Below are 15,388 nucleotides of genomic sequence, written 5' to 3'. Positions count from 1 at the left end.
TGTTTTACACGACATCATGAAGAGCAGATCTTTTTGTTTCAGGCAGGTGGTGTGGAGCAGAATTGTTCTTTTGAGCCCTCACCTGTCTCATGCATCCTAATAAATGGAGGATGCTGGTTTGGAAGTTTGCTGCCACCTTAAGGTAGAAATTGTAATACCACTGGCATCTGAACTACGAGAAAACCGGTGTAATGTAGCAGGGATGTCCTCTAGGAGACACTTGTGGGCTCACTGTGGAGGCAGCACAAGAGGAGTTGGGGCTCCTGCAGGCTGAGGAGGCTGCAGCACTCTGACCTCCCCAAATGCCTCTCTGCTTTCTTGCAGGGATTTGTTCCTTTTCTGGTGAGTGCCACGGCTGGGACAACAGTGTACGGGGCGTTTGATCCTCTCATAGCTATTGCAGACATCTGCAAGAAATACAAAATCTGGATGCACGTGGATGTAAGTATCATCTTATGCCATGGGCTGGCTTACAAGGTTTAATTAGCATTAGCATTTAGCATTAAAACCCATTGTATTTGCTTCCTGTAATTAAGTCTAACATCCAAGCACTGCCTTCCCACTCCTCTGAAAGGCTCAGATCAGGGGGACATTTTAGGAGCTGTGACTGCACAGTACTTTTAGCAACTGGGACACTTCAGATGACCTAGTTTGAGTGCTTTTGGCCTTCAGCTTTATCTCTAAATGCCGTTAGTACAAGAAAGACATAAGAACCGTACTGAGCACTGGCTCAGCTTCTACAGCAGCTGCAAAACAAATACATAAGGAAAAGGCTACGTTTGTCTGGAATAAAGTACTGCAAATTGCTAAGCAGGTTAATGCAAATGCTAGAGAAATTTATCAGATTGGCTACTTAGCTTTATCTGGGCTCTTGCCAATAAATCTGTCTGAAGGATCATCTTTCAGCCCTAGCATAGCTTTTGTGTCGTTTTTGCAAATCCTTTCTCCCAAAAGCCTTAGTAATTGAATTTCCGTAGGTCTGGGTATCTTGCTTTTGGATTACTGTGTCAGCCAAAATCAGTCCAATTCAAAGGAAGAATTTGTATTTACCTTAAACTACGACTCAGTCAGATGAAATGCCTGCTTGTCCCAGATCTCTGTAAGCGAAAGCAAATGAGTAGGGGGCAAGCTGTAGTGGTCTGGAATATGATGAAAACTCACCAGAGTGGCTGAGATCCCAGTCTGGTTGTTACCATCACTTAGTCACTAGAAGAGAAAAGGCAGCTTTCCCAGGAGCAGCTCTGCAAGTCGTTAATTGCAGCACGGGCAGCCCAATGTGTCAATGTCAGAGGAGGTGGCGAGGGAGGGGTTAGCAGACGGCAAGGGTGGGCACTCAGATCACGGGCCATAAACTGCTGCTTCCAGGCTACTGGAAGAAAATTGTTAGCACAGCTAATGCCTCAGGCCCCATCTGCCTGGTCATTTTGGAACGTGCCACATCAGCAGGAAAAAAGAAAGGGCCCCAAACTGATGTGAACGCACAGATGTCATCACGGAGGAATGCAGAGTTCTCTTACTAAGATAATGTGTCTTGCCTTCTAGGGAGCATGGGGTGGTGGGCTCCTGATGTCAAGAAAACACAAATGGAAGTTAAATGGCGTTGAAAGGTATGATTTATTAATGCTAATTAAACACGTTTATTAAATGCACTTTAACACACTTGTGATTACCATAAATAAATTACAAATAAAATTATAAATAAAAATAAAAAATCCATATTATCCCCAAGATACAGTATGAGGAAATTATGTAAACTGTCCTTCCAGTTGAAATAGTATTGCTAAGTGCCTTTGTTCAATGCCGCAGTAGCGTGGCATTTTGTTTTGTGGTACAAAGCAGACATTTCTTGTCTGCGTTTTCATTCCTTCCAGCATACATTCACCGCTCCAGAGTGGTTTCTGCAGCATGCTCTGATACAGTGTCCAACATGGATTAGCAATTACATTTCTCTAAGAAATTAATCTCAGAGGTCTTGCGTGCAGTCTAAGTCTAAGTAAGGATGCGCCGCAGTTTGGACCGACCAACTGCTCCGTCACATCCCCCTCCAGGCTGCGTTAGTGACTTCTCAGTGGATCTGTGCCTGGGTGTACACAGTTGTAGTCGTGAGCTCGTGAGCATTGCACATACACAGAGATGAACATAAGTGATGCCAGTCCAGTCCAGAGTCTGGAAAGACTGAATTTAAACTTACAAACAGCTGCTTATTCAGAAACTTTCAGTTAAGCTGTGGAACTCCTTGCCGTGGGATGTTAAGATTTACCTGTGTTCAAGGGAAGACAGATAAAACCCATTCGGGATTCTGTGAGCCCCAAATGACTGGGGGCTCAGAGAATATTTGGAAGAAGGTTGTATGTGCTTGCCCTGTTTTGTATTCTTCCCAGGCACCTATTTAGGCCACTTGCTAGAGGCAGTATACTGGGCTCGATGGAGTCACTCTCACATTTGTCTATATTTCTGAAGCTCATGCTGTTCGAGAGTAAATTATTATTCCCGTCCACCTTTTTTATCTCTAAATCAAATTGCTGTTCCTTGCCAATTAAAATTGCAAACAACTTCCTCATCCTGTTCCTGAAGATTAGGAGGATACCTTGATGATTCAGTTCCTTTCTCATACATCTCACGTGCAAAATTTGGAAAGTAGCCAATAGTTCTATGAATTCGATTTAGTTTAGAGTGCCGTCAGCACTCCAAACTTACATGTTGTGCATTAAAAGGACATAACATCCAAATATCTAGGAAGTTAGAAAAATCTACACAGTTGGCTGTGAGGACGGCTTATGAAAAATAGAATTTGCCTCCCAGATTGCTGTCCAAATTCAGCTGGAATGAGAAGTTCAGGTTGAATCGATATCGGAGAATTTTCCAAATAATGTGCTTTAGATCCAAAACTCCACTGGATTTTACCTAGTGCTTTGATAAGCACCATCTCCATATGTTTGGCAACGAAGTAATGAAATTTTTCATTTCCAGTGCTGTTCCACTGATAGATGGACACAGCAGCTCATTACAGTTTGTCCATATCTCAAACATGGCACCTTTAGAGCAGACTTACTAGACCCAACTTTTACAGATGTTCCTGTTTTATGGTAGATATTCGAGTACAACGCAGTCATCACAGGTCTGGGTAGAAGAGAACTGGAGCTGGTACTCGTGGTTGATAGGGGAGAAGGATAGAAGGAGAGAGCATTAAATGGAGCACTCTGTGCTCTGAGTACTTCCATCCTTCTGGTAACAGGCAGTCCAGCAAAATCAGTTCTGTCAGAGGCAGGAGGAGTTGCAGGACCATCCTTACTGTGCCTTCCAGTCCCCACATGGCAGATTTCAAGCTGCTCCAAGGCACCCTGAAGGGAGCATGTCCCCTGTTGTCTGGAGCAGATAGGTCTGGTCACCATCAGGAGTTTCGGTCTGGTGTCCCTCTCCCAGAGGCTCGGGCAGGGGGTGTCAGCTATGTGAGGAACGCGTGTTCGCAGCTGAATGAGGGCTCCCATAAAGGGTCTGGGCATCCTTCCTGGAGCTGCTGCTGGTCAGTGAATGCACTTCAGTGTGTTTATAATGATGGCTGAGGACCAGGTTCTGCCAGTCTTGAATCTCTCCTGTCATACATTTGAAATCTCTAAAGGAAAACTTCTCCTCCTTTTTTTTTTACCTGTCTGTGATTCACAGCCAAAAAACCACATAGGTGCTTGGTGCTCAGTTATTTGGGCAAATGTGAGGTGCTTTCAGAAAACATCTGTGGATCCACGTAGCTTTTTTCCTTCACTGTTTGTCTCAGTCAGCAATTTCTTCAAGCACATACTGATGTCTGAAGCCCAGAACAACTGATAACAAATGAAAAATGGTGGATTTTTTTTTTACATAATTAACTTCATTCTGTGTGCAATTGGGATGTAGCTGAGGAAATAAAATGACCTTAGGGTAAATTAAACGTTTTAGGTAGATAATTAACATCTGGCTGTTGTCAGTAAATAATCCTTTTGCTTGAGAAAACCCATACCACTGCTATTACCTAGAAATCTCTTAAAGAATTTCTGCCTGATTCTGCATAAGCATAGATAAAAATTAAAAAGTATCGTATCAAAGGAAATTCATAGACCTGAATGCATGTTCAGAATCATTAGCTTTGGTGTTGTAATCAGATGACTGACTTTGAGCTGATTAAAAGCTGCCAAATACTCAAAAAGCCAAGCCAAGTGGCCAGATGTTGCCTGTGTAAGACTGTACCCTACAGATTTTGCATCAGGCACTTGCACAGTCCCATTTAAATAGCAAAGAAGGAAAGCACAGAAGTGCTGCACGGTGTCCATGTGAAGTTTGGAGTTGCTTACTTTGAAAGAGTGGAAGCAGTTTGGCAGGAAATGATAAGGACATGCATAAACCTGTAGCGCTGTCTCCAAATCCTACAAAGGAAAGTACTGCCAGATTCCAGCATTCTCATCCCTGTTCAAATAAATGTTACCTGCAAGTGTGTCCTGGGTGCTTTTTACATGCCCCAGTTGACTGATTTATACCGTCAAACCTCAAATCACTGCATGTGGAATCCTGTGAGTCCTCGACAGCCTGCCAAATAGGATGCAAATGTATACATCTATCAGCTAATCATCATATGTAATAATAGTAATTAACAAATAGCCAGTCAAGCATAACACAAAATTAAAATAATAAAGAACTGGACAGTCTTCCATTCAGCCCTTGCCACAGTCCCAAATGTCTCATCTCTAAGCTGCATTGTGACAGCGCCCTGTTCCTTCACAAGATCTGGGCTGACAGCTATTTTCGCAGTGAATGTGTCCTGAAGGGAGGCAGGATCAGACTCTTTTGTGGAAGGGGGGATCAGTTCTTTGTTTATTCCTGTGGTAATTTTGGACCCAGTCCTCCAGTTGTGTGAATTGTCATAGCCAAGCTGCAATTCAGGAGCTGTGAAAATTTGCCGTCAGCAGAGCGAGGAGAAAAATTACTTTGAGCCAGGTTTTCCAAGTTACTCAGAGACTTAGAGGTACCCAGAAGAATTTAAAGGAATTTTCAAACCTGCTTATGTGAGGTGCTTACCAAAATCGTACTGAAACTGGAATCAATGGGAGGGAAAATGCTAGTTTGCCAGCTTCCTGTCTGCAGCTTCAATCAGCTGTGTGCCTTCAGAAAGTTCCTCACTCGGGTGGGTGCTTTTAGGAAGTTTGCCCTACGTTTATGAAGTGTGGATGACTCCCCAGAAAGTTTAATACTGATTAAATTCAGTGGATAGAGCAATTATCCTGAGGTAAGTTGCCAGAATTGTCATCCAAAACCCAACTAGAGCGGATTAGGTCCCTTATGAAGGCATTGCTTCCAAAATATCACCCGAAATAATCACCCATGATTATTTTCAGCTTTGCTTGCTCAGAAAAAGGTGTGCATTGCTACATGTTCATTATCATTATTATTATTACTAACTGTCTCCTCGGTTTCACCACCACAGTACAATGTCTGAGTTTTGTGTGGTTTGCTGTCCCAGGGCCAATTCGGTGACCTGGAACCCTCACAAGATGATGGGCGTCCCACTGCAGTGTTCAGCCCTGCTGGTAAGAGAAGAGGTATGTCCCAGCATCCTCACTGCTCTGATCCTTTCTGACATTTTGCTTCTGCAAATCCTGGGTGTTTTCTTCGTAACTGTGTCATAGCTAGTATTTGCTAATGCGATAAGGATTAGAAAAGAAACTGAGAAATAGACCTCTAGTCGTGTGCTCAGGCTGTGACTGCAAAAGGAGTTTAAGTAGCTGTCTAGCAGAAATGAGAGAGCCAATTAATGGCACTGTCTCGACAGTCTTTTGTGTCTCTAGTTAAGTTGTGGGTGCGTAACTGCGTAACCCCACTAGTTTATTGTAGGCAGCTCTAGTCCTCTGAGGATGAATGATATGGTATACGTGCAGCATCACATTTGGTCCAGAATCTAAGCTTCGTTACACTTTCTAGACTTTCATGATATTTCAGCCCAGCTCTGATCCATATATCCACTTTGGGCCACATGGATATAAAAAGGGAAGGTTAAGTTCACTCGGAATAAAAAGTAGACATTTCATTTAGCACTAGAATTTGAATTGCCCTTCAAGTCTGCAGTTTTCATATAACCATCAGTTACTGGGACAGCTGCTGTACAACCACCACTTACTAGACCAGCTATCAAAAAGCTGGTTGCTGTTTTGCTAACAGCTGTACAACAGATTGTATGCAAAGTGATTGCACTTAGGAAGAAAGAAGCTGGCTTTTATTTGCCCTCTGGGTCAGTTCCCTGAGACAAATCCTGCCTGGTTGAAGTCAGTACCATCCTTGACCCCTAGTGAGAACAGATGGCTCAGATTAAGAGAAAGCCAAATTTTTTTCCCTCTCATTTTACTATCTCAGTTTTGAGTTACACATAAAGATTAGACTTTGTGATAAACAGCCAAGTTTTGTTTCTTCTTGGACTGGAAATTGCAGTTTTAGGCAACAGCCCTAAGGTATACCTTAAACTTGGTTGAGGACTTAACTAGAGCCAGAACACGACTCTCTGCACTTCACTTAAAAAGCTAAAAAGGAAACTTCATGCTTTCATGAGCCAGGTTTCTTCACCTTGTTGGCTTCTGGCCCTCCCACAAAGCTGCCTCTCAAAATGGTATCTTGCAACCCAGAAATAGCTCTAGCTGGCTGTTTAAAGGCCATATGCTCTTCTGTCTGTTCAAAGCTTTCTATACCACTTAAGCATCCGATCTGCAGCTGAGGGATTTGCAGAAACTGTGCCTACAAAGAAAGAAAACAATGAAAATCAGGATTTTAGACACCAAAGCAATTAGAAAAGTGGTGTGATACTATTTAGAATAGTCACCAAATTGCCTTGGTCTGACTCAACCAGAAAAAAAAGCCTTCCAAGGAAAGGAGGAAAAGGAACCAGAACAAGGAAGAAAAAGCAAGATCCAAAAATGAACATAGGCGTAATGATGCTAGGAACTACAACATCCAGGTTTTTTTAAAAAAAATGCCTTGGCTCTGGGAGTAGATTACACATTGCTGGGTCAGGTACCAAGGTGTCCTGGGCACTGAACAGGATATGAAAAACTTATTCCACTGAGCAACTGAGTCTGGTTTTGTCTCTTTTTTTTGATCTTCCTTTTCCACTTGGACACATATTCCACTGGATTTGGGCATTTGTAACTTCTCGCCCAAAGCAATCCTCAAAACAGTATTCACATCTGTGCCAACATCACTTGTTTGTGTCTTTGTTTCTGTAAGGGATTGATGCAGAGCTGCAATCAAATGCATGCTTCCTACCTCTTTCAACAAGACAAGCACTACGACCTGTCTTACGACACGGGAGACAAGGCTTTGCAATGTGGACGGCACGTTGATGTCTTCAAGCTATGGCTGATGTGGAGGGCAAAGGTAGGACTGCCTGCAATATGTTTGCTTGTATTAAAATAATGCACACCAGATACAGGGTTTTTTTTCTGTAATCATCATCATAGAGAATATCTGACCTGAATTTCCCATATATAACATGAAAGAAAGAACATTATTATTTTCTGGGTTTTTATACTTTTAATAATTTAGCTTCAAAGCAGCACACATGATTTTGAAACTTAAACTCCGTGGCTTTGCATAGCATTTTCTTTGTGTGACTGTAGGAGTCTAACAGTGTAAATCATATACCTGAGAATGTTGTTACGAAGATTTCTGGAAACAAAAAGATGTTTTAATGACATTCAGAAATTAAATGTGGCAAATCAAGACCAGAATACCTCATTTCATTGCATGCAGTAGATACAAAGTCATCTTTTGAAGGAGCAGAGGAAAACTCATCAAAATCTGTTCTCTGGGAAATCTGAAAACACCAACTCTAACGATTAATTCATCTGTATTTGTAGAATGTTGCTAAACAAGTTCTTCCATATATTTATCCAGTCTATTTTGTCAAGTTGCCTCAGGTTTCTTCAGAGGAGATGACATCGCTGTTTTCATTTCCAGAAAGCCTTAAAAGATCCTCATGTGCTTCATTAAAACTCTGAAAACAATTCCAAGACAGTCATCAAATGTAGCTGGAGATGTGGGAGGCTGTAAAGGAGGATGGAAGTTTCTGTGGTCGCAATAGCTGCTGTGCTAACTGGCGTCTCCAGAGTGGCAGGCAGTTTGAGCCACATGTCTTTCTCTAACTCCAAGCCTTTCTCCTGGGGCTGCGCTGGCCCTACCCTGTTTTGAAATCTCTGTACACAGAGGGATAATGACACAGGCTTTTAAGTCAGTTCTGCACTGCCAGAACAGATTTAGCAGGGACACACATCCATTACTCAGAGACATTTCTTCTTCTAAACCCCATTTTTTCAATATGCCTTGTACTGCTTTTTCTCTTCCCACACTCCACTTGTAATATTAACATTACAAAGTAGGATGTGTGTTTCTTAAACAGTTTATCTATTCCAGCTGTTTATTCCCCTTCCTCCCTCATAAAGCTGGATCTTTTGTTTGTGGCATCACAGCTGGTGATTGCAGGAACAATTATGATGTCACAGAGAGAGGATTATGACTTCTGCCAGAGAAGAAAAAGCAGGTTTTGCTGCAACTCTTAAAAACACAGCTTCTGGGTTTATATGATGTCAATTAGAAAAGAAGAGAGAAAAACACTACAGAGGCAGGGCACTATCTAAACAAAAATGCGCATTTTCACAGGCTTCAGGCCCGGCTCTAAAAGCGTATCTGCCCATTCTGTGTTTAACTGAAAAATAAAAATTATTCTTGGAAAAGCCCCCAGCACATCACCTCTGGAAGATTAAAATCCCTTGTTCTGAAAATAGCAGGAGATTCCCCATGCCTGGAACCTGCTAGCGACCCTCCTCTGTGCCTGCCCAGGCTGTTCGAAATCGTGCTCTGGAAAAGCTACTGACGAGGGCACCCTGCATCGGAGTTAACGATATTTTGCTGAGAACCAAACTAGCACCTGGGGCTTGTTTTGCAGAGGTGGCTATAGGGGAGTCAGTGGCAAGAGCTAGAGGCAAATGAGCAGAGCGTCCTCCATCTCGTAGAACCAGATCCTTAATCTGTCACACAGAGACTTCTGAGAGGTGACTTGTGCTGGTGCTTTGGCAAGTGCTGCGTGGTCCTTTTGCTGTTTCGGTTCACAAAACAGACACTCACAAAACTTTTTTTCTCCCTCTGTCTCTAAAGGGAACCACAGGATTTGAAGCACAGATTGATAAGTGCTTGGAACTTGCAGAATACCTGTACAATAAAATAAAGAACAGAGAAGGGTATGAAATGGTGTTTGATGGAAAGGTATGTGTTACAACTTTTTTTTCCTAGTTGGTAAACAGCACTTGTGTTAGTCACCTTTTGGGATGCTATCAACAGGTCAAACCAACAGCACATGACAGAAAGCGGTGCCCCTTGTAACAAAACCTGTTGTGCCAATATCTCTCTTCCTCATGGGATCCAAGGACAAGGGAGATGAGGCAGCTGTGCTTAAGATTTCGGTTTGCACAGTTTCACCCCACTGAAACTAAACACTGGCATCTTGGGCTAACCCAGCACACACACAATTAGAACCAGCTATTAAGTAATAAAAACAAATTGTGCTTTCTTAATAGGAGGGTCTGTTTTGAGTGGGCGGTTACAGCGCCCCGTGGAACTCTGAAAGGACTGTTGTGCAAAGTGGTTTTATCAGGTGGGCAGTCACAGGGGACCTGGGGTGACCAAGGGAGACCATCTGCCCTGCAGTCCCTGCTGCCCTGGGGTGCAGTACAGCAGGGCATGGGCTGGTGTTGCTCAGGAGCCCAGCTGGCTCATGTGACAGAGGCTACACCACCGTGCGGGGTGCAGATACCTCTTGATTCCATTGAGGGAGTCTGGTTGAGACAGGACCCCTGGGTGCCAGGTGCTCAGCTGGAGCACAGTGCCCAGGGCAAGGCAGTGCAGCCTGGGTTGTGTGGCTGTACATCTGAACTGTCCCGTGTTCAGCCATCTCTTCATGGCAACCCTCTCCGGCTGTGTTACCTGAGGGCAGGCCTGGTAGAGACCTCTGGTACAAAGTTAACTGGTGTTTTGCCTGTAATAGAGTAAAAAAAAAAATCCTGTTCTAGCTTTTTCCTCCTACTTGTGGTGGTTTTTGCTCTCTGTACTTGCCTTGGAAGGTTTTGTCTCTCAGAATGTCGCTCCCTGGTAGCAATCACTTAGTGCGTGCCTAAGTGCTCTGCAGCACAAGGATAAACGTCACCATGTTCCTTCAAACTGAGATCACAGGCTCATACCCACATGCCACTCTGTGATTTATTTCCTGCATCTCACACATCATCACTGGATTTGGTCCACTGGGTCTGATGATGAGTAAAGGAACCGGCAGCAGTAGGAGTTGCTATAACTCACGCTTTGAGCATCCAGCAAAGAGGAACGTAGCAAGGCAGGCAACTGTTGGGAGGCTGCAAAAATATACGAAATGTCAACTGGTTCTTACTTTATGCCTTTCTACTTGGTGCTCCCATATAAGTTAAACTAGACAGATGCTGTCGTGGATGCATATTAATATGGCAGCTAGCTGAATCAAACTGGGAAGTAATAAATTTCATTAAAGTAAGAAAATCTTAGACTCTCTTACGTACCACCTGTGACTCTTGTTTACAGAACCAGATTTTGTATTATTCTGTCATGTAATAAAAGTAAATGACAGAGTTCCTCACCTCTAAATTATCTGCAGTAGACTCTTGCCTTAGCCACATACTCCCTTCAGCCTCTGGAGGGAACAGCACCTACAAAATCTAGGAGCCTCTCAGTAGGGGATAAATACACTTGCACAGCTGGATGATGTGTTTCTGCATCTGACACCCTGGGAATAAAGTGCCTAAAATTATCTTTTCCACATTAATAATGATGATGACTCTCAGTGGACCAGAATAATGAAAACCATTGACTGCTGTCACAATATGATGTATGAGAGGGGGGGAAAGGCGTGAACTTAATTGCAACTGAGCTATTACGAGCATTTCTTTCAGTGTAAACCGTTATTATTCTGTGTTTAGCCTCAGCACACAAACGTCTGCTTCTGGTATATACCTCCCAGCTTGCGCAGTATGGAAGACAATGAGGAAAGAACAAGCCGCCTTATGAAGGTAAGCAGCGTCCTCCAGGACATCACGTAGTGACCAGTGAAATCCTTGCAGGCAGGCAGTCCTTGAAATGGTCTCCCAGGGCACAGAGCAAGGTCACCTCAACATATTCTGTGAAATGACACCTCCGCGGTCGTTTTACTGCAGGTTAGGCTAGCACCACCTTACTCTGGTCTCCAAGTTTGGTATTTGCCTGGTCGCTAGAGTACATAAATGAACTCTATATGTAATTTACTGAAGTTACTGTAGACTGCAATTGCTAAACCCAGCAAGTGCAACAATAGCTTGATAATACCATGGCACTCTGGCATATGATAAGAAGATGGAAAACGATCATAACAATGTGCTTTGAGTGCTACAAAAAAACAGCTACTGTGTGGCTGTCAGCAATATTCAATATTGAGAAAGTTGGGTGTGGGAAATTCCCCAGTGATTTTAAGAGCAGGACACAGAAACAGGATAAACTCAATGTCTTTTCAATAAGCCACTTATTTCTTAACAGAGGTTAACTTTTTTATCAATAGTGGATGTGATTTCGTTTGAACTGCTTCTTGTAGCTCTTCATCTTTTCTAAAAAAGAAAACATACTGTGTGTTTTGTTGTAAAAATAAGGATGATGGTAATAATGAAAATAATGAAAATAATTATAATAATGATGATAATAATCATGATCATCACCCCCTGCTTTTTGTTGCGTTGCAGGTGGCACCAGTGATAAAAGCCAGGATGATGGAGTATGGAACGACCATGGTGAGCTATCAGCCCCTGGGAGACAAAGTGAACTTCTTCCGGATGGTCATCTCAAACCCTGCAGCAACTCACCAAGACATTGATTTCCTGATTGATGAAATAGAACGCCTGGGACAAGATTTATAATAATCGGGTGTGAAAGTCTGTTCCTAGACCTCTAAGGAGACAATTAAGTTGTCACAAACTGTGCGAATGTACTTGTAGTTTGTTCCAAAGTAAATCTATTTCTATATTGTGGCGTTGGAGTAGAGTACAGTTTAAAATCAAGAAACATGGCTCCTATAAAGTCCTTTCCTATGTTTTAGAATACCTCCTTAATAATTAGCTGCACAAAAAGCTGCATTGAAACAAATAAGGAAGAACAGAAGATACTTAAAATTTTATCCCCTGTTTTAACACAGCAACTACTTTAAATTAAAAGCAATCAGACTGAATGATGCCAAATTTGCCCAAAATGATGACAAAATCAAATTGGGGGATGTGGGAGGGGGCGGTGAGAAGCAGAGTATACAAGCTGTATGTTTAAAAGTGAAAGTATTTTGCCTTTTTCGTAGTATTAGAACAGAATTTCTAATTTACCTATAGCAACATTTCAAATGTATTTAAATACGTATAGTTTTACAAAAGGAAATATATATATATAAAAAAATCCTATTTTGTAAACTATATATTTTTACTTTATATGGGTTATAAAACTGCAAGGACAGAAGCTGAAAATTAACTAGGATTCTTCTTCTTTTGATGGAGGTGCCTCAAATATTTATTACTGCTTATTTTAAAATATAAGCCCACATACTACATTTTTAAGAGGTACCAGTACCTCGTTTCTCCATGTCATATGGATTGTACACCTCCAGGGTTGATTACTGAAAAACCTCAAGAGTACTGCAGCTCTTAAAACCACTTAATAACATCAATTACAGTACAACAATAGGATGCTATTATTCCTAATTATGTTTCCCACTTGGCCTACCTAAGCAGACGCACAATCAATATACAGTGCTAACCAAGACTGAAATAAGGTTGTATTTGGATGGTTTCTGTGTTCTGTGGTAAAAAAGCCTATCCAAAAAAAGTCACATGTCTGAATAAATGCTTATCTCCTAACCCTTTCTTCTACGAGCAGTCCAAAACAACATTAAAAATTAAAATTGACTGAAATTCTTACTACAGAAATAGCATGAAAACTCACAGCTACATTAAGAGGGTACTTTTACAGATGTACAGGTCTGCAAGACAAGGCCTAAATTAAGTGTGACTGTAATCTGAGCGACAGGGATGGGGTCTAAGTAACAAACTGCTTGGTGAAAGGTTTCTCCCAGTGCTGGACTCCATCCTTGTCTGCAACGGCTTTTGAAATTGCAGAAAAAATTGAGATAAGGCTACATCTGCCTAAAACAGCCCACGCGGAGCCTCACAGCCTTTTCAGAAACCATGGGCACAGCTCTTGCAGAATTCACGTGCTGCATCATTCCTTACCATTAGAGGTGAGTCTGGCATGGAAACTGAAATTTATCCTCTTTGTCCACAACATCTGGAAGTGTTGGTAAGAGTTCTGTGGTTCGGGCCTGTCTACTTATAACCCTACTAAAGTTTTGGTTTTAACTTCGCCTAAATGGTCAACTTTTGTTTGTAAAGCAATATTGTTTTGCTGTCTCTAAAATACTTGAAGAGAAGAAAAAGAAGTGCAACGTGGTTTTAATTTCATCTAAACTAGATAAACGGAGTATTGATCCAACATAATATCATGAGGACGTGAAGTAAGAGGAAATAAATTGTGTCTGTAATTGTGTTGCCTTTATTATATTGATAGTACTGTTCTGTCACCTCAGATTGAGGCTGTGCACTTTAGATTTAAACTGTACAATGTTGCAAATCAACATGTGTTGCTGTATAAGCTTGTACAATATATTATTGGTATGTCATTATTTGTGCGGTAGTAGTATTGACTCTTGATATTGTAAGAACTGCGTTCATGCCGGTCCCTCTGCTATATCTTTGCTTGGTATTAACCTCTCCTCGTCGGCTTTTGGGTAGACCTCTGGCCTCACATCAGTGGACTTCCATTGCTACCTGCGATGCATAGTGTTGCAAGTCAAGCTATAGAGGAGCTACCAGTTCTATCAGGAAGGACTTCAATGTGACCTTTGCTGAACGTGTCAAAAATCGGCAGGCTAATCACTGAAATACTGAGTAGGGCAGCAAATCGTATTCTTTTTTCTCGCTGGGAAGAAGGCAAGCAAAGAGCTTGAGCAGTGAAAATAGTACAGGGACAGTGGTGGTGGTGGTCAGTAGCCTGGTTACACCTTGCATGTGCAATTCTGTTTAAAGTGCTAAGTGCAAACAACGTATTTATTAGCTGTATGTGCCAACCCAAGATCTACATTCAGTGTTCCAGGAGAACCAGCATTTTTTTTTCCACATTACTGTACTTATCGCAGCCAGGAAAGAGCGGCATAGCAATCTATTCTTGTGTTTGACCAAAGTATCTTATCTGTGGTGTTGATCTAAATCCAAATAAAAGTGTAAAACGTGACTCTGGGTCTTTTCATTAGCAGCACTGATGGGCACTGTGAGCATGTATCACTTGTGCCATTTCAGAGCAAGGCCCCAATAAAGAGAATGTTTAATTCTAATTTTCGATGTCTCCTGCTGGATTTTTTCATGACACAATGCATTCTGTTAATTACTGTAGCATTAAAAAAAAAATTCCATCACCAGACCCTTTTTGAGGCGATACTCGGCACCAGCATACAAGTGTAAATCTGCCATCTGGTATTCCGTTACCTTATCGTTACAAGATGGATTTAGTTGCTTTATTCTCCTCAGACAGGCTCAACAACTTTATGTTTTGTTTTGTCTTTTTATTCCACCAGTACTTATCCCCAAATTAACCATAGACTCTAATCAGCCTCCAGCACGGCAGTGAAAGCTGTCAGGCACTCTCCAGGACGACACAGACTATACCATGGCAACAATTTAAAAGGGCTATGAAGTAAAAAAACAAAACAACCGATAACGAAAATTAAGATTTTAATCCTTGTGTCTCCCCTGGCCTGGGGTCTCATTCCTCCAAAATCTGCCACCTGTCTGCTCTATTTTCCTTCCACCCTCTGAAGTGCTGCTGAGTGCGATACCAGCAGCAGAGAAAGAAAACAAAGTGATGCCGTGAAAACGGCAGCAGTCAGAAAGCTTATGCCTGAAATGAGATTTTTTTTTTTGTATCATTTCTTGAAGTCTGCAGCAGAATTTGAGATGAATGCCTACGCCGGGTACCTGCACAGAGCCCAGCTAGGAGCTCTGCAAGGAAATGGTTGATTGTTCGACTCCGTGATCTGGAAGGTCCCTTCCAACCTAGGCAATTCTGTGGTTCTGTGAAATACAGAGAGGGAGAAGACGTGGGGATAAATTATTATCCTTACCGCAGTGAAGCTCTCTGTTTGGCATTGGGAGAGGGAGCACTGGTTTAGTATTTTTGAGTGCTACCCCCAGGGGAGTGCATGAAGCTTGGACTTTGCTGTAAACCAGTTGCACCCAGAGCT

At 42.1% G+C, this 15,388-nt stretch overlaps 1 protein-coding gene across 2 annotated transcripts in view; it reads left to right on the top strand.

Moving 5' to 3' along the window:
- Positions 1 to 14,382, top strand: part of GAD2 (glutamate decarboxylase 2) — a 41,445-nt gene extending 27,063 nt beyond the window's left edge. For both annotated transcript variants that reach the window (XM_063324624.1, XM_063324625.1), the window contains 7 exons: positions 325 to 441; positions 1,543 to 1,607; positions 5,489 to 5,567; positions 7,240 to 7,389; positions 9,166 to 9,273; positions 11,010 to 11,099; positions 11,799 to 14,382. In XM_063324624.1, the coding sequence (XP_063180694.1) occupies positions 325 to 441; positions 1,543 to 1,607; positions 5,489 to 5,567; positions 7,240 to 7,389; positions 9,166 to 9,273; positions 11,010 to 11,099; positions 11,799 to 11,972 (783 nt within the window). In that variant the 3' untranslated portion in view covers positions 11,973 to 14,382. The remainder of the gene's footprint in view (positions 1 to 324; positions 442 to 1,542; positions 1,608 to 5,488; positions 5,568 to 7,239; positions 7,390 to 9,165; positions 9,274 to 11,009; positions 11,100 to 11,798) is intronic.
- Positions 14,383 to 15,388: the final 1,006 nt, after the last annotated feature.

This window comes from Chroicocephalus ridibundus, chromosome 2, assembly GCF_963924245.1.
Source record: "Chroicocephalus ridibundus chromosome 2, bChrRid1.1, whole genome shotgun sequence".
Taxonomy (NCBI): Eukaryota; Metazoa; Chordata; class Aves; order Charadriiformes; family Laridae; genus Chroicocephalus; species Chroicocephalus ridibundus.
Note: the sequence above shows the minus strand (reverse complement) of the source record. Positions and strands in the feature narration are given on the sequence as shown.